The sequence below is a fragment of the Eurytemora carolleeae genome, unplaced genomic scaffold (assembly GCF_000591075.1).
Source record: "Eurytemora carolleeae unplaced genomic scaffold, Eaff_2.0 scaffold140, whole genome shotgun sequence".
Taxonomy (NCBI): domain Eukaryota; kingdom Metazoa; phylum Arthropoda; class Copepoda; order Calanoida; family Temoridae; genus Eurytemora; species Eurytemora carolleeae.
Genome location: NW_019396224.1, coordinates 145,313 through 170,515, shown reverse-complemented (window position 1 = coordinate 170,515; position 25,203 = coordinate 145,313). Strand labels below are relative to the sequence as shown.

General features: G+C 32.1%; 2 protein-coding genes across 4 annotated transcripts in view; one reads left to right on the top strand and one right to left on the bottom strand.

Annotated features, from left to right (window-relative positions):
- On the top strand, positions 1-14,467 carry LOC111698645 (mucin-19). Of its 3 annotated transcripts, XM_023469030.1 has the most exons (19): positions 1-101; positions 196-276; positions 600-655; positions 1,515-1,604; positions 2,933-2,990; positions 3,431-3,503; positions 4,082-4,158; positions 4,417-4,613; positions 6,177-6,275; positions 6,446-6,538; positions 7,534-7,591; positions 9,223-9,295; positions 9,595-9,671; positions 10,498-11,433; positions 11,473-13,213; positions 13,715-13,751; positions 14,071-14,119; positions 14,189-14,279; positions 14,375-14,467. In XM_023469030.1, exons 1-19 carry the CDS (start codon positions 47-49, stop codon positions 14,397-14,399), a joined length of 3,966 nt encoding a protein of 1,321 aa, XP_023324798.1. In that variant the 5' UTR covers positions 1-46; the 3' UTR covers positions 14,400-14,467. The 3 variants fall into 3 exon arrangements, with proteins under 3 accessions (XP_023324798.1, XP_023324796.1, XP_023324795.1); XM_023469028.1 differs by having other exon boundaries at positions 4,432-4,613; positions 10,498-13,213; XM_023469027.1 differs by having other exon boundaries at positions 10,498-13,213.
- Positions 14,453-25,203, bottom strand: part of LOC111698646 (calcitonin gene-related peptide type 1 receptor) — a 25,737-nt gene continuing 14,986 nt past the window's right edge. Inside the window, exons 17-22 of the mRNA XM_023469031.1 lie at positions 19,745-19,798; positions 17,327-17,395; positions 16,108-16,177; positions 15,115-15,156; positions 14,965-15,029; positions 14,453-14,546 (exon numbers count right to left, since the gene is read on the bottom strand). Coding sequence (XP_023324799.1) covers positions 14,465-14,546; positions 14,965-15,029; positions 15,115-15,156; positions 16,108-16,177; positions 17,327-17,395; positions 19,745-19,798 — 382 coding nt within the window. The 3' untranslated portion in view covers positions 14,453-14,464. The remainder of the gene's footprint in view (positions 14,547-14,964; positions 15,030-15,114; positions 15,157-16,107; positions 16,178-17,326; positions 17,396-19,744; positions 19,799-25,203) is intronic.

Sequence of the window (25,203 nt, the reverse complement as noted above, 5' to 3'; positions counted from 1 at the left end):
ATTAATAATTAAAGAATTATTTTGTCTGTGAATATTTCAGACGAATATGAGAGTAATATTAGCGTTCTTGATTTTTATAATTTCACATATAAATGGACAAGGTATACTTTTTTGACTGATGACAAAAGTAGCGTGCATTTTTGAATTTTCGTTATTATTTTAATCCAACTTTTTCTGTAAATATTTTGTTCAAAGACTGTCCTTATACCTGCCCTACCTCTGAAACTGTCTCCAATGTGCTGACCTACGGCTGCTGGAGAACTTCAGAAGAACTAGGCATTTCTTTAACCATTTCAACAAGTCTTTAATTCGTAGAGGCTCCCTTCTTAGAGGAGGAACTGGTTTTTTGAGAGGGGGGTATTACTTGTTTGAGAGGGGGGTATTACTTGTTCAAAGTGTAATTTTAATCATTATTTTCCCAAATTGAATTATTTCAATTAAAAAATCTGTTTTTTTTGTTTTTTTTTCTGCTTTTGGCTTGTTTTTATAATATCTCTCCTACAGGAAAGCAATAATTAATTTGAAAGTTTTTTTTTCTAATTTTTACAGTTTGTATCGCTATCAAAATATAGTAAAAGAAACTTGACAATACTCTACAGCCGGGAGCACTGAGGCTCAGAAGGTTCTATTCCTACAAACCACAATAAGTTCAACAGTAAGATTTTATTCTGATTACTTTTGTTATTTGTTGTGTTAGCACTCAATTAATCATGAAAAAACAAACAAACAAAAAAACTGAATTCATAATTATTAACCAAAAAATGCAGTTTTAGGATTAAAAAACCAGATTTTTTTTGGTTTAATGTTTGTAGCAAGAAATATTTCGGATACAATTTTTAAACAAGGTGTTTGTACTCTGAAATATTTTGTAAACTAGGTGTTTGTACTTTGAAATATTTTGTAAAAAAGGTGTTTGTACTCTGAAATATTTTGTAAAAAAGGTGTTTGTACTCTGAAATATTTTGTAAACAAGGTGTTTGTACTCTGAAATATTTTGCAAGATTTTTTCCCTCCTCCATCCCTCAAATGATATAACCGGTATGTCAATAGTATGATGATAATATGATTATGCTAATATGAAAAAGTGTCTCACTATCTGATGGGCCTGTTATTCCTGTTGAATCTAAAAGTCTAAAATATACATACTAACAATACATAAATATATATTCATATTTATACACAGGTTACACACCAAAGATGAAACTTTTCTGGCGACCTTAAACGTTTTATATTCAACAATCTGGCGGTTAAATTCAGTATTTGTCTAAAATATAGATTTTTTAGAGTGTGATTTTGCAAAAATATGAATAAGTTATAGTTGAAAATTTCATAATGTCGTTTATGTCCATTTGGGGCAACCCTGTGTAAACTCTCAAACAGACCAAAAGCTTGGATGAAACCCCACAAAAAATCACGCTTAATTAAAAATACATCAACATGTTAAGATTTCTTGAAATGGAAAATTATTCTTTACCAATACCAATAAGTAATTTAAGTTAATTTTGGAATTTTAGGCTAATGGAACTGCTTTGGTTGGTAAAGGAGCAATTGTTGCATTTTTACGAAACATTGGTCAAACACAAGCCACAGTTCTGGCAAAAACGGTGAGTTTCAGCAAAAAAAAGAAAACCAGAATTCTGTAGAATATAGTATAGACTTGAAAAAAGTTCAGTATTAAAAGGCCAAGATTGAGTAGAGTAACAAAGCATGGTTGCACACACACATTATATTTTACATTATAATGATACAAACGATTAGTATTGGACCAGCTAAAGTTGATCTGAATAAAGACAACTTTCGCCTATATTTCCATTCGACTCTTCTGATTCTTTGTGCTAATTGGTAAGTCTTGGAGAACCCTGGTTATAAGATGGTCGACGATCTGCTTTCTTTGTTGACGATCTGCTTTCTTTGCTGGCAGAATAAATGCCATTTCATTCAGTTCTCCAGCATCGATTTTACACTTATTGCCCTTTAAACTGCTCTTTAAGCCTTTAAGCTCTTTAAGTCTACACTGTTATGTATCTAAAGAGACAGACCGGCTATGTAATGTAGTTGAACTGAGTATGAACTGAGTATTACGAAATAATTGATTCTAGCATTGATTTATTGACAAAATTCTTTTGAGAAATATGTTCAAAACTATCTAATTAGTTTACTGTAAAATTTTTACTTTATTTTTTGTCGTCGTTAGTTAATAAATAAAAAATAACCGATTCTGAAAACGTACCCACCCAAATTCATGATTTTGAATGTTGACTATGCACTCAAACTCAGTAATTATACATCGTGGACAAGTTTTATATGTCTTAAATGAATCCAAAAGAATTTGTCCACAACACTGCATACTCAATTTAACTACCTTACAGAGCCGGTCTGTCACCTTTAAGGCTGCAAACATACTCAGGGTTCAATACCTTTTTGGACTGCATCTGGATTATTTGGTTTTATTCTTATGTTGCATTTGTTAGGCATCATTTCTCCGACTGGGAGCAATGAACTTATATGAGACTATGTACATAGGGATGAACCCTTGGTTGGGTTCACAATAGAAATGAAATTCATACACATATTTTGATGTTGTTTCAAAGCAAATAGTTTTTCTCCCAATTCACAACATTTTCCTTAAAAGCTTCGTCTAATAAAAAATGAATTATATAGCAATGTTTATAATTTTCAAAACTGAAAATATATAGGAATTATTAGAATAAAATCGAAAAACGACAATTTCTTCCACATTATTAATTGACTTATGTTTCAAGGGTTCACATCCATTCTTGCATGGAGGATAACTAAGCATTGCTATTGCACTCGTGACTCCCCTTTAGAAGAGATGTAGTACATAACTCATTAGTGTTTTTTTAACTTTTAACTAATTGGCTCTTCTGTTAGTTGAACTTGGTCTCTAATTTCCAAATTTATTATTCTGCAGGAATCTACCAGAAGAACCGAGGTTGAAGCATCATTTGCTAATATCTCTTTACAGCTGGGTAAAAAATAAGCAATTAGCAACCAGATTTAATGAATAGCAAAACATGAACACTTCTTCTTATCTTGAACCAAAGCTGCGGATCAACTAGAGAGGATACAGCTTGGACAGGATTTATGTACTATTTTGAAATCTATATATTCTTGTATATTTTGAGATAATATATGAATTGAGATGAATATTTTGTGATTATATATGTTGTTCACATAATTGTCCACATGGGTTTAGTGATTCTAGGCCAGGGAGGGAGTATGGCTAGAACGTGGTCTAAGTAAACATGGCAATACACATATTATCTATCTAAGAACGTTGTTTTCTCTTTAGTTTATTTGTGACTAAAGCACAAGAAAAGTGTACATCTGTCTACTCTGGCTATTAATTAAATCTGGGTTCTGTTCTACATAATTAAATTTTGAACTGCATTGATTTCAATTTGTCCAGCGGCTTTGGGATCAACTATCAATTCAGCCCATCCCAAGTTTAAAGAATATGTTGCGGTATTAACTAAGATGACGTAAGTATTACATTATAAACATACATTTCTATCATTAAACATTTACTTGTACTTTTACAGTTTTTGGAACAAAAAAATAATTAGATAGAAAGGATTTATTTTAAAACATTTTTATACATAGGGTTTCCAAACTTTTGATAAATTTCTTTTGTAAAATTTTGATAAGACAAATGTTTTGACAATATATACAAACCTTTTTTTTTGCACTAAATTCTGATAAAGTTTAAAAATTCTATTTTTTTGTGTAATGATGATCTTTTATTTACCATTTCAAGATTTTTGCGAAAATATTTGATAAAATCAAAAATAACATTTGATTTGTATATATTGAAAGTGCGTGGTAAAAATTGTCTAATTCAAATTCTTTTAACATTTTGCATAAATTTTGCGAATTAAGTTTTCATTCATTGGAAACCCTTTTGACACACAACCAATATTAAGTGTTTCTCAATTTTTACTTTCTTATTCTTGCAACTGTCATATCATCTTCTTGGAAAATTGGAAATCTCTCTAGTGATTATAGGACTTGTTATGGGGATACCTTTCTGTATATATTTATTAAAAGATGTACATATAAGGTTGGTCAAATCTGCTGGGGTAACTGTTGTATCTGATTATTCAATTGTTGAAGCAAACTGTGTAGCTCTGCATTTTGGTGAAGTATTGTTTGTTTCTAATTTTTATTATGAATCATATTTATTATGATTCGCTTTTTTAGGGTATACATTCAAATTCTAATCAGAATTAAAAAGATTTAAGTTATATTTAAAAAAAAACTTATTTAAATCTAAAAAGTGAAATAATACTTTCTAATATCAATTGGAAAAAGTGCATTGCAATGTTGGGGAGGGGCTTTGGTGTTAAGCCCCTGATCATTAGAAAGCATAAAGTTAAATAGCTTTAATATCTTTAGTTCATTCTTTCCCAGTTTCCACTACAACTACAACCACACCCACAACCACAACAACCACAACTACAACTACAACTTCTACCACAACTACCACAAAAACTACCTCTGTAGAAGGAGCATCAACTACTGGCTCAACATGGACAACTCCATCTCGTTTACTTGGTTGCGCTTACACTTGCATGGCTACAGCAACTCTGCAAGTAAGAGTAACCCTTTACAACCATGACAGTTTCTCAATATTCAAAAAGATTACATTAACAAGAATTGAAAAATGATTAGAATTTTTTAGGGTAAATGCTTTACAAAAATGGACCAAGCTGTTTCTAAAAATAATCTGCTTGTAAAGTTTTAAAAATCAAGAAATATCTTAATAGATTTTAATTAATTAATTGGTGTACGTTTTGTCTTCTTTCTTCACTCTGTGCAACTTCTGAAAATATGTCCTAATAAAAATATGTAGTATAAATGGGGAAGATAATTTGAAAATTTTTCGCAATATCATTGGTTCGTTATCTATCTATCAATACATATGCCTAACTATAATTGGTTTAGATTTTTTTCCTGCAAAGATGACATTTACAGATTAATGATATGATTAGATCTTCAGAGCCGGCGATTAAAAAAATTCAAGAAAATACGACTCGGGTCTAAGCTGTTGTTGAGCCTTATTTACGGCTCGGGCTTTCAAATTTAACTTGCATCTATTTTTCAACAGAATTTAGTTCATAAAACTGGTTTAATGTTATATTTGGCGGATTTTCATAGTTGGAATTGGTGCATTCTGGGTTTTGATGAGAATAAGACCCAACATTGAGCCTTATTCTTTACTAAAACCAACCAAGGTCGGTTTTATTTTCATTGGGCTTAACTCCTTAAGTTGAGCCTAAGATCTCGCAGCTGTCAATCACGTGACACAAGCTGTTGTCAGAGTTGGGTCTAAGATTGGGTCTTAAAGCTGCGTTTAAGGAATTAAGACTTGGGCCGCAGCTTTTAAATCGCGGGCTCTGAATAAAGATGCAGGATAATTGAAAAAAGACATTTGGAGATGCTATTTTTAATTATTTACAGATACTTAACAGGAAAGTTCAGGGTTTCCCAGGCACATTTTGCCAAAAAATATCCAGAGCCCGCGATTTAAAAAATATGGGAAAATACGGCTCGGGTCTAAGCTGTCGTTGGGCCTTATTTACAGCTTGAGCTTTCGGATTCAAGCTGTATCTTATTTTCCACAGAGTAGAGTATAAAAAAACCGGTTTAATATTCTATTTGCCGGATTTTCATGGTAGGAATTGGAGCATTCCAGGTTTTTCTGAGAACAAGACTCAATATTGAGCTTTATTCTTCACCAAGGTTGGTTTTATTTTCATTGGGCCTAACTCCTTAAGTTGAGCTGAAGATCTTGCAGCTGTCAATCTTGTGACACAAGCTGTCGTTAGAGTTGGGTCAAAGATTGGGTCTTAAAGTCGGGTTTAAGGATTTATGACTCGAGTTGAAGTTTTTAAATCGCAGGCTCAGATTGAAGCGACGGATATTTTGGAGACAAAATTGGTAGTCTTTTCAGATATAAATGCACAAAATTTTTCATAAAACCTTGCTAAGCGGGTCATTATTTTACTTAATTGTCCCAAGGGACTTCAAGTAACTTAACATCCCTCTGTTGGGAATTATAGGTTGGTATTTTTGGTAAAAAGATTATGATTTATTTTAAAAATGAGATTGTACCATGTATCTTTTAGCAAGATAATAAAGTTTAAATTGTTTAGAATGTTTTATCCTATGGGTGCTGGGTTGATTCTGCACAGAGCTCAAGTTTGTCTGATGTTCAGGCAAAATATATTCTTCAACTAGCAATTAGTTCAAAGGTATATTTATATAAATCTAAATATTAATTTATAAACACATTTTTATAACGTAAATAATCCATGGATATATAATGATGTGAATCATGTTACAAAAGTTTATTTACCAAAAAATGTTTTCATTTCAACACAGTTTTGTAATTATTGAAAATATAAACATAAATACAAATTAGGAAGAGAACGCTACCCAACTTATTAACAGCGGATCCTTGGTTGGAGTTCTGCTTCAACAAGGACAGGATCTACCTTCAATACTTGTCAAATCGGTAAAAACATGTTAAACCTAATATCTATTTAAGTTAAACATTTTTCAAATGCTAATTTCTTGAATTATTGAATTGGAGTTCATATTCCACAACTATTTTAGGATTAAAAAACAAATATTGCATTTTTTTAAGAATTTTACAAATAATTACGATTAAAGGGAATGTAAAGGAAAAATGAAAGGGGGTATAGGCTAAAACCTAAGCATTTAAGTAGTTGATCGAGGCTCATGAGAGTTCTATCTGATGATCCTGTTTCGAGAAATAGATATAAAACTGTGTCAAATTTATACAAAAATCTTTATATATAAAATTTTGAATGAAAATAGTAGGTTTAAACAGATCATATTCAGCAAATACACAACCAATCTGAAAACAGCAATTTCCCAGAGAAGCCTAAGAAACTTAGATTTGCCTCTGTCATTATTTAAATTTGATATTTTTAAAGTGAATTATATCTATTAAAAATGAAAACTTATTAAATTCAAATAATAATAGAAGTAAACCTAAGTTTATTAGGCTCCTCCGTGATATCGTTGTTTTCAGATGGGTTGCATACTTGCTGAATATGATCTGTTTAAACCTCCGATTTTTACACAAAATTTTATGTATATGAATTTTTGTATAAGTTTGACACAGTTATATATCAACTTCTAGAGACAGGAACATCAGATAGAATTCTTATGGGTCTCGATCAACTCTTAAAATGCTTTGGTTTGAGCTTATACCCCCTTTAATTCTTCGTTTGCAGACCTTTTAAAATATATACCATAAAAGAATATAAAAACACCCCATACAACAAATGATCCATTTTAACATTTAGATATCTTTAGTCTCAGAAAGATTTAAAAAGTTGTAATATATATACATAACAAAATTGTTTGTTCCAATTTGTGTTCTATCAGCAGAAATTATAGTTTGTTAAACAATTAGTAAGGTGATTTTGAAAAAAATTGTATATTTTAAAACATATAAAACATGGTGCCTAAATTATTTAGGAAGCAGTAAAAAGGACAGAGGCAGAAGCAATGTTTGAAAGTCTATCCTTACAATTAGGAAATAAAGCAGTAAAATTAAAGGTTTCATCTGTTTAATGGAAATAAGTGACATGACACATTTCCAATTACAATTAAGGATTTCATATAAATTTAAAGTTAAACTTTTTTTATGTAAGCACATATGCAGCATTCTTAATTATGATTCAGGGCCTAAATTTCAGTCCATAACACAATAGAAAAATTTGCCTTGTTTTCTACAAGAAATGTTCCTATAAAGTATATATTTTCTCAAATATTTCAAAATAATCTCCATCTTTTTTCACAATTTTTTTTATTTTTTATTTTTTATTTTAACAATAATCTATAAATAAATATGCAATATCAACTGCAAATATTTTTACTTATCTATAATTCTTGTTTTCTATTTTCTTCTTGTTCGTACATCTTTCATCATATTTAACTACTTTTTAAAAAGAAGAAATTTTTAGGGACATCCTAGTAGATGCCATGCTGCTAGTTTAGAACTAGGTTGAGAGGCTCCTGCTTTCCTATTTTTCTGAAATCTTTTTGTTTCCTGTGTTATTTTTATTTTTATAAGGAATGCTGACACTATATTAGCATTATATTTTCTAACTGGGGCATTTTCTTTGTTTTGAGGCCTCTCCAAGTAGTCCTTGTGACATTGAGTTGTGGAGCAGGAAGGAAATAGTTAAGGATGTTTGGAGGAGGAAGGGTATGAAGGATTTCAGTAAAAGATCCCTGCTTTCCTTTGTTTTAAAGTCTTTCCAACTCATGTGGAATTAAGGAAACCCATAACAGCTTATGCAAAATGGGGAGCTGGAAGCCATAAAGCCATAGAGAATAGAATATATAGAGAGGAATTTACTAGAAAAAAGTGTAAAACGGCCATTTTGTTGTACAGTTTCCATACTGCAGGTGTACTTCACATATTTATGCTATAAAACGTTTTGGTCTCTGGAATATCATTTTATAGAAAATCTAAAATTATTGTTAAAAGAAACCCAAATTATGAAATAGGCTGGTTTCATATTTGACCAATGATCACTTCACATAGACTCTATGCCTTCCACTTTACAAACGATGATTTTCCGTTTAACTATAGATCAAATGATGTTTATTATTCACCTAATTCAAATTATAAAGTTTATTTAACAGCTTTAAAAAAATCGAAATTGAAATGGATAGTCTAGGGAACATACTGTATTAATGTACTCTACTGCAAATAATTTGTGAACATTTACATGATTTGTACACTTTGAACTCCCTTTCAGGCTGAAAGAAACTGAAAAAGTTCATACTGAGAGATTCTTTTAATTCCTCTCTATATATTCTATTCTCTATGCATAAAGCCCCATCAGGTGGAATCTTCCACAGTAGTCCAGTCCTCACAGCTGGCTGAGTAAAAGATCAGTATCATTAAATTTTATACCTATCAGGGATTATACTTCTGTGTTCCTTCTTTCAGTTGTGATGTTCAGCCAGAGAAAAGCTGAAGATGGAATTCTTCTTTCCCAGTGAGAGAGAGGGGAAGAGAGAGAGAGAACTCTTTCCTTCACAGTTTTTAAATTCTATGTTTTGCTACTCAAAGAATCCCTATCTAATTTTTTTGTGATTTCAATAATGAACTGTTATGATTATAAATGTATCAAAATGCTGACTTTATGCTAGCTATGCTTGGATCAACAATTACTTCAAGCCATCCACAGTTTCTTACCTATGTGAACATACTTACCTCAATGACGTATGTTGTTTTGTAAACTGAAAAACAATTTCTATTTTGTTTTATATCATAATTTTTAGATGTTATGGGGTTTTTGGATAATATATATCTAATTAGACTACTTTGATGAAATGCATTTTGAACAATTAAATTAAAGTCAAATTTCTTAATATCTTGAATGTTACATTTTTAAACAATCTAAAAATCCCAAAACTTAAATGCTTAGTGGTTAAATTACATATCAGGATAGTGCATTGTGCAGATTGAAGTTGTCCCTTGATTCCCATGTTTGTAAAACCCTGTACGTAATTGATGTTTAGAAACCTGAAGAAGTCTGGTATTACAACAGTGTCTTCATTTTCACTTGCACAAGTAGAATGCAGAGCAATACAATTTGGTAAATAATCTTAGCAGAAGGAGATACTTTTGTGTGAAGAATCTGTAATCTTGAATACTTGATCTTGATATCCAATATTTGAGGATCAATCACTGTCACAGGTTAACAAAGAGGACATTAAACTAAACCCTAGGTCTGAATAAATGCTTGATTCTAAGATTCTCAACACTAAAGTTTAAACTTCAGATATGTTTGTGAAAATAACTTCAGGTCCAAACTTGTTCACCCTTTCAGAAAATCCATTTTGGTTCGACCCTCAACAATCTTAAATGAAATGAGAAAGCAAATAAAACTCTCCTATTATTTTATCAGTGTTTGAATTTAATAATTTTTAATTTTTGATAGATATAATTGATAATATAATAAATCATGTGACCAGAACTCCCACCAATGGCAGTGCAGTATCATTATCATGTGTCTCCGTCTATTTCATAATATCCAATATCCAAAGAAATACCTATTTGACTTCAAGGAACTGTAAACGTAATTTCAAGTGACCCTCCTTTGAATAGAATGGTTTGTCAAATTCACAACGATACCAAAAAAAATTTGTCTGGGCAAGTATGTACTAAATGTAAATGTTTTAGTTTTTGGAATTTTTTCATTTGTGGTTTTTTATAAAAATGATCTTCTCATTTCTTGCTCCAGAATCAACGGAAACATTAACAAAATTGAACAATTTTCAAGATAAAAAGCGACCTTATCTTCCAAATTTTTTATCAGATTAAGGTTTGAAGGGTACTGTCAAGAACAGGAAATATCCTAAAGTTACGCTAAAAGTCTCTTAATTTGAATGCTAAAATTCATTGTTTAACATTTATTTTAGTGAATCAGTTCTCAACAACCACAACAACTACAACTACAACTACAACTACAACTACAACAACTATAAATACAACACCAACGACAACAACACCACCAACAACAACAACAACATCTACAACTACAGCAACTACAACTGCATTACCACCAACAACAACAACAACAACTACAACACCAACAGATGGATCAACTTCTGCTCCTTCAGGAGCAGCTTCTACAACTGGATCAACTGATGCTTCTTCACCAGCAGCTTCTACAGCTGAATCAACTGATCCTTCTTCACCAACAGCTTCTACAGATGGATCAACTTCTGCTTCTGGATCAACTGATGCTTCTTCACCAGCAGCTTCTACAGGTGAATCAACTAATGCTTCTTCACCAACAGCTTCTACAGATGGACCAACTGATGCTTCTTCACCAGCAGCTTCTACAACTGGATCAACTGATGCTTCTTCACCAGCAGCTTCGACAAATGGATCAACTGATACTTCTTCACCAGCAGCTTCTACAGGTGGACCAACTGATGCTTCTTCACCAGCAGCTTCTACAGATGGATCAACTATTGCTTCTTCACCATCAGTTTCTACAACTGGATCAACTGATGCTTCTTCACCAGCAGCTTCTACAGGTGGACCAACTGATGCTTCTTCACCAGCAGCTTCTACAGATGGACCAACTGCTGCTTCTTCACCAATAGCTTCTACAGCTGGATCAACTGATGCTACAGATGGATCAACTGCTGCTTCTGGATCAACTGATGCTTCTTCTCCAGCAGCTTCTACAGCTGGATCAACTGATGCTTCTTCACCAGCAGCTTCTTCTGCTGGATCAACTGATGCTTCTTCACCATTAGCTTCTACAGATGGAGCAACTGCTGCTTCTTCAGGAGCAGCTTCTGCAGCGGGATCCACTGATGCTTCTTCACCAACAGCTTCTACAGATGGATCAACTGCAACTCCTTCAGAACCAGCTTCTACAGCTGGATCAACTGATGCTTCTTCACCAGCATCTTCTAGAGCTGGATCAACTGATGCTTCTTCACCAGCAGCTTCTACAGTTGGATCAACTTCAGCTCCTTCAGGAGCACCAGGAGTTGCTACAGATGGATCAACTGATGACTCTTCACCAGCAGCTTCAACAGATGGATCAACTGCTGCTCCTTCAGGAGCAGCTTCTACAGCTGGATCAACTGATGCTTCTTCACCAACAGCTTCTACAGAAGGATTAACTGAAGCTTCTTCCAGAGCAGCTTCTACAGGTGGACCAACTTCTGCTTCTTCACCAGCAGCTTCTACAGGTGGACCAACTGATGCTTCTTTACCAGCAGCTTCTACAGCTGGATCAACTGATGTTTCTTCACCAGCAGCCTCTACAGATGGACCAACTGCTGCTTCTTCACCAATAGCTTCTATAGCTGGATCAACTGATGCTTCTTCACAAGCATCTTCTAAAGCTGGATCAACTGATGCTACAGATGGATCAACTGCTGCTTCTGGATTAACTGATGCTTCTTCACCAACAGCTTCTACAGATGGATCAACTGAAGCTTCTTCCAGAGCAGCTTCTACAGATGGACCAACTGATGCTTCTTCACCAGCAGCTTCTACAGCTGGATCAACTGCTGCTTCTTCATCCATAGCTTCTACAGCTGGATCAACTGATGCTTCTTCACCAGCAGCTTCTATAGATGGATCAACTTCAGCTCCTTCAGGAGCACCAGGAGTTTCTACAGATGGATCAAGTGATGCCTCTTCACCAGCAGCTTCAACATATGGATCAACTGCTGCTCCTTCAGGAGCAGCTTCTACAGCTGGATCAACTGATGCTTCTTCACCAACAGCTTCTACAAATGGATCAACTGATACTTCTTCCAGAGCAGCTTCTACAGATGGACCAACTTCTGCTTCTTCACCAGCAGCTTCTACAGGTGGACCAACTGATGCTTCTTCACCAGCAGGTTCTACAGCTGGATCAACTGATGCTTCTTCACCAGCAGCTTCTACAGATGGATCAACTGATGCTTCTTCACCAGCAGCTTCTACAGGTAGACCAACTGATGCTTCTTCACCAGCAGCTTCTACAGATGAAACAACTGCCGCTTCTTCACCAATAGCTTCTACAGCTGGATCAACTGATGCTTCTTCACCAGCATCTTCTAAAGCTGGATCAACTAATGCTACAGATGGATCAACTGATGCTTCTTCACCAACAGCTTCTGCAGCTGGATCAACTGCTGCTCCTTCATGGCCAGGTTCTACAGATGGACCAACTGCTGCCTCTTCACCAATAGCTTCTACATCTAGATCAACTGACGCTTTTACACCAGAAGCTTCTACAGATGGATCAACTTTAGCTCATACAGGAGCAGCTTATACAGCTCTTATGGATGGATCAACTGCTGTGTCTTCACCAGCAGCTTCTACAGCTGGATCAACTGCTGCTCCTTCAGGGTCAGGTTCTACAGATGGATCAACTGATGCTTCTTCACCAGCAGATTCTACAGATGGAACAACTGATGCTTCTTCACCTGGAGCTTCTTCAGCTGGATCAACAGATGCTTCTTCGCCAGAAGCTTCTACAGATGGATCAACTGCTGCTTTTACAAAAATAGCTTCTACGGCTGGATCAAATACTGCTTCTTCAACAGAGTTATCACAGACTTTTGATACCTATTCTGTTTCTCCATCAATACTTGTGTCTTCAACAACAACAACAAATAGGTTGGTTTAATATTTATGCTAAAACTTAACTTGTTAAATAAATGAACATCTTATTCTAGTCACTAGGCACAATTACCCAGGTGACAATTTCCCAGGTGGCAGCTTTCCAAAAGTGCAATTTCCCAAGCAGCATTTTCCCAAAAGTACAAATAAGGTTAGGTTAGGTCCCTATGAGGCCCTGCAGGCTGCAATAAGGGCCAAGTTATGTGGCTAGAACAGGCTAGGGAGGCCCAACACTAAGGTTAAAACATACTTCGGAAGTTGCCGCTTGGGAAAATACAAATTTGGGAAGTTGCCACTTGGTAAAATACCCTTGGGAAGTTACCACTTGGAAAAATGCCATTGAGAAAGCATTTTTCATCTAGATCATTCAACCCAAAATTACCTTGGTGGATAATCCTTAGTCTTCAGACAAAGTAAATCCTTTTTTTGAAATCTTTTCTCAAATCAAACCTTTTATCCTCTGGAAAAATATTTTTAAAAAACTATTTTTTTTTCTAGCCAACTGTCAACAGAGGATAACTGCTCCTTTTCCCAGGTATAGACTACATATTTTGAAGACTAGGCTTTTAAGGTGCTTGCATGCCTTTTCTATTTACAGTTTTAGTTTTTATTAGATTTATTGTTTAAATTTATGTATTTTCAAAAGTAATAAAGGTCAAGATTTCTTTCTGGGCAAGATTTTCATCTTTTTAACCATATACCAAATTTGGGCTCAACTGATTTAGCCGTTTTCATGTTGATTGGATACAAGCATACAAACTAACAACCAAGAAAAGTTTAAATATATATATCGATTTCCGTACTGTTTACACAAAGTGACACATTTTGTCTTATTTAACATATTTAATTACAAGATTTATCTGAACCATCTATGTTCTGACATGGAAATGAGGAATGTGACAGGTCAATAATAAAAAATTATTTTATAAAATTAAAACTTTTATATATAATTCATTCTTTATTTAACACTAGTTGCTGATGCAAAAGAAGCAATGGAAGGAGAGTTGAAAAGGATATATGATTCAATTTTCAACATTTGTCAAACAAAAACATTCACTATCAGGAAATTATTCTATAGTTTTGTTTTTTCTTTGTTTTTTCTTGAAAAATAATTTTTTTTGTGAAGAAAATCTTTTCAAAATAGAATAATTTTAACAGGATTGAATTCAAAGTTGACTTCTAATCTGGAAGCCCTTTAGAGAGTCTTGTAATAACAGATATTTTGGAAAAATATATATTTTTATTTTTTCATTCTTTGCTCATATTTGTAAATGAAGTTGGATCAGTGCTCTGTTGAGTCTGAACCCTTTTCTTCAGTTCAAACTCATTTCTAAAAATGTCTGCATTTTTATCTGTTAAAAGAAAAAAGAAAAGGGGTATTTATTTTTAAAAAATAATTCTTTAAGCCAATATTATGCTTTACCCTCCAAACGATTTTTCCGAAAAATGCTTCTGGAAGCTGTTAAATTTTCAAACTTTTAACAACCACAACTGTTTCTGGATTAATTCATATGGAGTGAAATTGATATTATTCTCAATAAATTCCACTTGCAATGAAGCTACATGAGGCTGGAAAAATAGTTATCTAAGAGATCATGATTTCTAGAAGAAATTTTTAAATTGTAAGTTAAAAATTTGAAAAATGTTTTGAAAAATTTTAACCATGAGAAAAAGGGACAAATTTTAAAAGCGTTGCCAGGATGAAAGTAAAATATAAACCCCTCAATAAAGAAATACAATTTACTAACCTTTCATTTAACTGTTGAACGTTGTTTGTAAATGTTGGTATCACAGTTAACAAATACTGTTGAACCTGCAGCAAACAAACATTATAAATACTATTTCATTACAAACCCAATTATAAATAATGTTTAAATAGAAAGCAATTATAAACCTACCTCTTCAGTTCGGTAGCACAATATAAAAGCAACAATAGTTCCCTGAAAAACAAAACATCTTTTTCTGTGCAGAAAATTTTTCAAATTTTCAAATTTTAATTTGCAAAAACCATGATAGTTTGACACCTCCAGGGGTTTCCCTTTGCTAAACTTTTGCGAAAGAAAGCAACATTTTTTTCTTTCGTTGCACTACATTTTTGCGCAAAAAATAGCCCTTTGCGCAATCATTCGCAAACTTCATTTCGCGAAAAATTTTGCTATTCCGCTTTTGCGTTATTCTGTTTTGCGCAGTTTTGTGGAACAAATTCTTATTAAAAGGTTGATAAAAGGTGTAAACTGTATACATTAGTTATCTATGAGATTGCACTTTTCCGCATGTAATTGCAATGCTTAAAAAGAGAACTGATTGCTTGTCTAAAACTCTACTTTGCAACCTGATACATTATGGCACACTGCAAATCAAGACGTGCAGGTGCACACTCTCAGGCAATAATCAAGCAGTATTTTGCCAACTACTCCTTTTAAACTTAAACTAGAAACAGACCACTTTGTATTTTTAAAAAGTTTTTGTCCCTCAATTTAAAGTTTTTGTAACTAAAAGTAACCAATTCCGAGTAGCACAATTATAATTTGGTTTGTTTGTAAATTTTTGAATAAATCTTTAGTTGTTTGGTTTTGAGCTTAAACTTGACTGAAACTTTCAATTTTTGTCAATTTGCTTTAAAATATAATTTTTACATGAACATTGACGTTTTTCGTAATACTTCCGGTTTTGCGCAAATTATGCAATAAATTGCGAAAAAACGCACAAAACTTACTGCACTTCATGCGCAAAAGTTAGCAATAAAAATTGCGCGAAAATGACGAAAATTTTGCGCAAAAAATATGGTACTTTCATGGAAACCCTATCCTCTCTTCAACTTTATTTTATCTGTGAAAAGTCCAAGTTTTTAACCATGCACAATCATATATGATTCAAAACTGCCTTAATACCTGTGAGCAATCAATAAGCATATCTAATACATTGTAGATTACAAGGAAGTAGCATTCACCGGTGTCAAATCTAAATGATACAGTTTGTCATACAATCTTAGATATTGTTAGAATTAATCATATTCAAATCCAACTTTAGTCTTTATTGCCTTTTGACAAACATTACCGACCCTTGATCCAACAGCAAGAGGTTAAGTCCTTTAAAGGTAGAGACCGGCTATGTAAGATAGTTGAACTGAGTATGCAGTGTTGTGGAAAACTTCTTTCGGATTTATTTGAGACATATTAAACTTTTTAAAGATCTGTAAATCCTGACTTTAAGCGCAAATTCGACGTTCAAAACTCCTACTTTGGGGGTGGATACGTTTTCAGAATTAGTTTTTTTAAATTATTAAATAATGACAACATAAAATGTAAAAAAGTTCTACAATAAACTACAGACGTCATGTTTAGGAACATGTTGAGAAAATAAAAATTAATCTTATCATCGAAAATAAGTAATCTTGTTCAATTATTAGTTTCTATTTTCTCATTATTCACAAAGATGTTCTGCAGATTTTCTGTAATTATTATTAAAAAGACGACATTTGAAGAATTTGAAGAAATCTGCGAATAAATTCAGAAAATAAGAAATTCAATATAATAATGAAAACGAAATAATCTATTTTAGCATTGATTTATTGACAAATTTCTTTTTAGAAATATGTTCCAAACCATCTAATTAGACTACTGTATAATTTTTACTTTATCTTTCGTTGTCGTTATTTGATAATTAAAAAAAATAATTCTAAAAACATATCCACCCCCAAACTAGGAGTTTTGAACGTTGCGCTCAAACTCAGGATTTACAGATCTTTAAAAAGTTTAATATGTCTCAAATGAATCCGAAAGAAGTTTTCCACAACACTGCATACTTAGTTCAACTATCTTTACATAGCCGGTCAATCCCCTTAAAATAACATCAGGCTCAGCAAAGTTTTTGGGAAAAAGTTCGAGCATTTACACCTCAAAGACAATAAAATTGTGTACAACTTATACTTTTTCTAAAAAAATAACAATTTTACTTTTCCATGAGTTCGAAACAAAATAAACATTGAAATATTTTTTCACATCAATACGAGCAATTTTGTTGTGGCATGCAGAAGTAAAATCCAGATAGGATAACATTTATGATATTATTGCAAATATTTCAAATGGAAACCTCACAACAAACATCCACCTGTATATTGTAAGTATCCATTGTAATCCAAACAGTGGTATAATTATCCCACAAGCTCGCAATGTTTTTCTGAAAAACAAACATTTATTATTTTGAAAACTAAAGATTTACAAGTTTGAATAATTTTAAGTTAAGACTACAATTAAGCGATTAATTAATTAACTGAAATCAAGAATTTATGATACCATAGACTGAACTTAATGAATTTGAACCGGCAGTGGGCAGGTCAGTGACGTAGCTCAAATTCATTAAGTTCGGTCCAAGGGAGCTTACTGCTTAGGTATTTAGCTGGAGTGTAGTTATAAACTTAATTTGAGAAATATTTGTGAAAGGCTGTTTATGCAAACTCCATTTTAATGTCATTTTAATCATAAATGTATTTATGGCAAAGTTAACTGAGCCTAGACAGAAGACTAGTAGAGCAAATAATACAATGTACAGTGTACACAGTATACATACAGACAGTAAACAGGTAGATCAAGTAATACATTGCACAGTGTACACAGTATATATACAGACAGTAGACAGTTAGAGCAAGTAATACATTGTACAGTGTACACAGTATACATACAGACAGTAGACAGGTAGAGAAAGTAATACATTGTACAGTGTATACAGTATACATACAGACAGTAGACAGGTACATCAAGTACTACATTGTACAGTGTACACAGTATACATACAGACAGTAGACAGGTAGAGCAAACAGTGTACACAGTATACATACAGACAGTAGACAGGTAGAGCAAGTACTGCATTGTACAGTGTACACAGTATACATAAAGAAAGTAGACAGGTAGAGCAAGTAATACATTGTACAGTGTATACAGTATACATACAGACAGTAGTCAGGTAGAGCAAGTACTACATTGTACATTGTATACAGTATATATACAGACAGTAGACAGGTAGAGCAAGTACTACATTGTACAGTGTACACAGTATACATACAGACAGTAGACAGGTACATCAAGTACTATATATTGTACATTGTACACAGTATAAATACAGAAAGTAGACAGGTAGAGAAAGTAATACATTGTACATTGTACACAGTATACATACAGACACTAGACAGGTAGAGCAAGTACTATATTGTACATTGTACACAGTATACATACAGACAGTAGACAGGTAGAGCAAGTACTACATTATACATTGTATACAGTATACATACAGACACTAGACAGGTAGAGCAAGTACTATATTGTACATTGTACACTGTATACATACAGAAAGTAGACAGGTAGAGCAAGTAATACATTGTACATTGTACACAGTATACATACAGACAGTATACAGGTAGAGCAAGTACTACATTGTACATTGTATACAGTATACATACAGACAGAAGACAGGTACATCAAGTACTATATTGTACATTGTACACAGTATACATTCAGAGAGTAGACAGGTACATCAAGTACTACATTGTACAGTGTACACAGTATACATACAGACAGTATTCAGGTAGAGCAAGTACTATATTGTACAGTGTACACAGTATACATACAGACAGTAGACAGGTAGATCAAGTAATACATTGTACAGTGTATACAGTATACATACAGACAGTAGACAGGTAGAGCAAGTAATGCATTGTACAGTGTATACAGTATACATACAGACAGTAGACAGGTAGAGCCTGTACTACATTGTACAGTGTATACAGTACACATACAGACAGTAGTCAGGTAGAGCAAGTACTACATTGTACAGTGTAAACAGTTTACATACAGACAGTAGACAGGGAGAGCAAGTACTAGATGGTACAGTGTACACAGTATACGTACAGACAGTAGACTGGTAGAGCAAGTACTACATTGTAGAGTGAATACAGTATAGATAGAGACAGTAGACAGTACATCAAGTACTACATTGTACAGTGTACACAGTACACATACAGACAGTAGACTGGTAGATTAAGTACTACATTGTACAATGTAAACAGTATACATACATACAGTAGACAGGTAGATCAAGTACTACATTGTACAGTTTATACACTACAGTATACATACTGACAGTAGACAGGTAGATTAAGTACTACATTGTACAGTGTAAACAGTGTACATACATAATTAGACAGGTAGAACAAGTACTACATTGTATAGTGTATACAGTATACATACAGACAGTAGACAGGTAGATCAAGTACTGCATTGTACAGTGTATACAGTATACATACAGACGGACAATAGACAGGTAAATCAAGTAATACATTGTACATTATACACAGTATACATACAGACAGTAAACAGGTACATTAAGTACTACATTGTACATTGTACACAGTATACATACAGACAGTAGACACCAATGGTTTCGTTGAATTCCAAAAAAGCCTTTTCAAAATCTGTTTGCCAAAAAAAAGTTTTAGAATTTGTGCTTTAGGTATTTTCTGTGGTTTTAAATTACCTGTACTTGTATGGTTCATTAATTTGATGTATGTTTAGTTTAAACACAAGAATCCTAAATAATAATTTAGTTTAAATACAAGAATCCAAAATAATAATTTAGTTTAAACACAAGAATCCTAAATAATAATTTAGTTTAAATACAAGAATCCTAAAAAATAGTTTAGTTTAAATACAAGAATCCTAAATAAAAATTTAGTTTAAATACAACAATCCTAAATAATAATTTAGTTTAAACACAAGAATCCTAAATAATAATTTAGTTTAAACACAAGAATCCTAAATAATAATTTAGTTTAAATACAAGAATCCTAAATAATTAATTTAGTTTAAACACAAGAATCCTAAATAATAATTTAGTTTTAATACAAGAATCCTAAATAATAATTTAGTTTAAACAAAAGAATTCTAAATAATAATATATTTTAATTACAAGAATCCTTAATAATAATTTAGTCTAAACACAAGAATCCTAAATACTAATTTATTTTAAACACAAGAATCCTAAATAAAAATTTTGTTTAAACACAAAAATCCTGAATAATTAATTTAGTTTAAACACAAGAATCCTAAATAATAATTTAGTTTAAATACAACAATCCTAAATAATAATTTTGTTTAAACACAATAATCCTAAATAATAATTTAGTTTAAACACAAGAATCCTAAATAATAATTTAGTTTAAACACAAGAATCCTAAACAATAATTTAGTTCAAACCTAAGAATTCTAAATAATAATTTAGTTTAAACACAAGAATCCAAAATAATAATTTAATTTAAAACACAAGAATCCTAAATAATAATTTAGATGAAACACAAGAATCCTAAATAATAATTTAGTTTGAATACAAGAATCCTAAATAATTTATTTAGTTTTAACGCAAGAATCCTAAATAATAATTTAGTGTAAACACAAGAATCCTAAATAATAGTTTAATTTAAACACAAGAATCCTAAATAATAATTTAGTTTAAATACAAGAATCCTAAATAATAATTTTGTTTAAATACAAGAATCCTAAATAATAGTTTAGTTTAAACACAAGATACTAAATAATAATTTAGTTTAAACACAAGAATACTAAATAATAATTTAGTTTGAATACAAGAATCCTAAATAATAATTTAGTCTAAACACAAGAATCCTAAATAATAGTTTAGTTTAAATACAAGAATACTAAATAATAATTTAGTTTAAACACAAGAATCCTAAATAATAATTTAGTTTAAACACAAAAATCCTTAATACTAATTTAGTTTTAATACAAGAATCCTAAATAATAATTTAGTTTAATACAAGAATTCTAAATAATAATTTAGTTTAAACACAAGAATCCTAAATAATAATTTAGTTTGAACACAAAAATCCAAAATAATAATTTAGTTTTAACACAAGAATCCTAAATAATAATCTATTTTAAATACAAGAATCCTAAATAATAATTTAGTCTAAACACAAGAATCCTAAATAATAATTTAGTTTAAATACAAGAATACTAAATAATAATTTAGTTTAAACACAAGAATCCTAAATAATAGTTTAGTTTAAAAAACAAGAATCGTAAATAATAATTTAGATTAAACACAAGAATCCTAAATAATAATTTCGTTTAAATACAAGAATCCTAAATAATTAATTTTGCTTAAACACAAGAATCCCAAATAATAATTTAGTTTAAACACAAGAATCCTGAATAATAATTTAGTTTTAACACAAGAATGCTGAATAATAATTTAGTTTAAACACGAGAATACTAAATAATAATTTAGTATACATACGTGAATACTAAATAATAATTTAGTTTAAATACATGAATACTAAATAATAATTTAGTTTAAACACAAGAATTCTAATTGATAATTCAGTTTAAAGACGAGAATCCTAAACAATAATTTAGTTTAAATACTAGAGTTCTAAAAAATAGTTTAGTTTAAACACAAGAATCCTAAATAAAAATTTAGTTTGAACACAAGAATCCTTAAAAATAATTTAGTTTACACACAAGGATCCTTTATAATAATTGAGTTTAAACACAATAATACTAAATAATAATTTAGTTGAAACACAAGAATCCTAAATAATAATTTAGTTCAAACACAAGAATCCTAAATAATTGTATATGAAAGAAATTCATAACAGTTTCTAACTCTAATTATAATTTCAGGCTCAAAGAAAAGAGTTGGAGAAAAGGAAAAATCAACAAATGGAATGTGAAGAAAGTGAATAGTTAAAAGAAATCTCCAGGTTCCATCTTGAAACTCCTTCTCATGCCATTAGGAGTTTAAGGAAGGATGGAGATTATGGAGAAAAATCTACATCATCTACATCATCTACATCATCTACATCATCTACATCATCTACATCATCTACATCATCTACATCATCTACATCATCTACATCATCTACAATATCTACACCATCTACATCATCTACATCATCTACATCATCTACACCATCTACATCATCTACAGCTACATCATTCTACATTTCTTGTTTTCATCATTTCCTCATTAATCAAATTGAAATAAAAAATTAGAAGAAAATTCAATAAATCTTATTCCAGGGTATTTGTTACTATAATCAGTTCTAAATATCCCTGATTACATCTAACTAGCTGAATTTTTTTTCAATAGATAGGGGAAGGATCTATCTATCTATCTATCTATCTATCTATCTATCTAAACAGGTGCAGTGTTATCCTTTCCAATCTCAAGCACTGGGAAAACCATTATATCTCTTTTCCCAGCCCCCTTATCCCCCATATTAACGCTACCAACCCCTCCCCTTTCCTTCTGCTATCCCCCAAGTTCACGCTACCAACCCCTCCCCTTTCCCCCCCCCACTCCTACTGAACTTGATAAAAAGAGGTAAAAATATGTAAATGTTAAGATTGTATTTCTAGTGCTCCCATGATGATGGATGTACATAGTTAAAAACAACTGGATTGATCATGACGACCAGCAAAAGTCTTTCATTCGAAAACGTGCAAATTGCTGCTACTGCTGCCTTAGCATAAAACCTGATTGACAAGGACAGCTTTGCCTGGATACTATACTTTATCTCTAAAAGTCATCCCACACAATTTTTAAACCAAACTAAAAACATTTCTTTGGTTTTATTTCCAGTTCTTTTAAACACTACTTAAAGACAAATAGAGATTACAATTTTATATTATTTTATATCTTAATCTACATCATCTACATCATCTACATAATCTTCATCATCTACATCATCTACATCATCTACATCATCTACATCATCTACATCATCTACATCATCTACATCATCTACATCATCTACATCATCTACATCATCTACATCATCTACATCATCTACATCATCTACATCATCTACATCATCTACATCATCTACATCATCTACATCATCTACATCATCTACATCATCTACATCATCTACATCATCTACATCATCTACATCATCTACATCATCTACATCATCTACATCATCTACATCATCTACATCATCTACATCATCTACATCATCTACATCATCTACATCATCTACATCATCTACATCATCTACATCATCTACATCATCTACATCATCTACATCATCTACATCATCTACATCATCTACATCATCTACATCATCTACATCATCTACATCATCTACATCATCTACATCATCTACATCATCTACATCATCTACATCATCTACATCATCTACATCATCTACATCATCTACATCATCTACATCATCTACATCATCTACATCATCTACATCATCTACATCATCTACANACCAACCCCTCCCCTTTCCTTCTGCTATCCCCCAAGTTCACGCTACCAACCCCTCCCCTTTCCTTCTGCTATCCCCCATGTTCACACTACCAACACCTCCCCTTTCCTTCTGCTATCCTCCAATGTTCATGCTATCAACCCCTCCCCTTTCCTTCTGCTATCCCCCCATGTTCATGCTACCAACCTCTCCCTGCTGTCTTCACCCATAACCTAACCCGTAACTCCTTTAGGCAACTGCCCAAAATTCTGTACGTTTTCTTGAGAAAATGGGCAGCAGAATGCTCAGTTTTATTTGGAAAGCACGCAAAAAGAACAATATCCGCTTCAAAATTGGATTCGACCGAAAAATTGTTTTCTTAAATTTGTGCTTGAACCATGAAGGTCAAAATAGTGATTTTGACATTAAGAACATTCCCATAGGTCTCCCAAGTACCCCAATCAAAATTTCAGGCAAATCAGTTCACAGGTTCCTGAGTTATGATTAAACAAACAAATAAACAGACAAAAAGAGATTACAACTTTATATATATATATATAGATAATAAATAGATTATAATAAATTCTAATTTCTACAACAAAAAAATGAATAAGACGATAACAATTTTTTATTTCACATCAACAAAAGTTAATACATATGAATGATAAAAAAATTTCAACATATATGTTTTACAATGAAAAAAAACATCAAGTTTTTTGGTCATTTGGTCAAATATTGAAATTTTCAAAAATTTAAGAAGATTGAATGGATTGAATACAGGTAGCAATCATTAATCTTAATAGCAGTTGATCAACGCCCCTTTACAATTTTTCAAGAACATTTCCTTTGTTGATATAAAAAATGAGGAGAATATAAAATACTCAAAATATTAACAAAAAAGACAAATCATAGCAGTGTGTACTGGATGCTTAGTTTTAGGTGGAATCCTGACCAGCTTGAAAATACTTGAAGCTGTCTTATTGCAAAACCAGGCTTTCAGGCATTTCCCCCTTGCAAGATAAATTTAAGAAATATACAAAACAGCTTACGAACTAAATTTATAATGAGATATTATGACTATCACGAAGATTAAGACTAAAGTTTCATATTTAACAATGAAAAGCCAAGAATGCTGAAAAAATAAGATAAAACATCCTTATCGAATAGAACTAAGTAAACCACCAAGTTGTAAGCAGTAAGTCTGACTAATGTGAGCTCTACTACTGAGCTTATGGGACTTGTAACTATGAGATTTGCGCATAATGCAGCTGCAATGAACATTGTAACGATACTTGCAGTTCTCATGCATTGTTTTGTGATGACCTCTTTAGCAAGTATCAAATTCTCGTCCTCTGCAGCTCTGTTTAGGTTCTCAATTGTACAATTGGGAGTATTCTGATTTTCTGTGGAGTCAACTTCAAGTGCTTCTGGACCTGTAGCTTCTTCAGCTTGCAGGGAACACCTTCTTTGACAGCTGACTATCCTTACCGTATAAGGTAATGGAAATGATTCAGAACGCCTTAATGCTGGCTGTCCACTAGGGCCTGAATTTGTTCTCAATACATCTGATTGATCAGTTATAACTTCGATTAGTTCAGTTGGTCTTACTTGATTAATTTTCTTTTTCTTTTTCAGGAACTCTTTAACTAAAACAAAAAGTACTTTAACTGTTTCCAGAAATAAGGAACATATCACCAACACTAGAAAAGTTGGGAATGCA

What these genes read in the sequence shown, in the direction of transcription:
- LOC111698645 (XM_023469027.1), top strand. Translation starts at nt 47, where the DNA reads ATGAGAGTAATATTAGCGTTCTTGATTTTTATAATTTCACATATAAAT. An exon ending in GCGGTATTAACTAAGATGAC is followed by an intron (nt 3,504 to 4,081) that starts GTAAGTATTACA and finishes TGTACATATAAG; the next exon opens with GTTGGTCAAATCTGCTGGGG. An exon ending in CTGTGTAGCTCTGCATTTTG is followed by an intron (nt 4,159 to 4,416) that starts GTGAAGTATTGT and finishes TAATATCTTTAG; the next exon opens with TTCATTCTTTCCCAGTTTCC.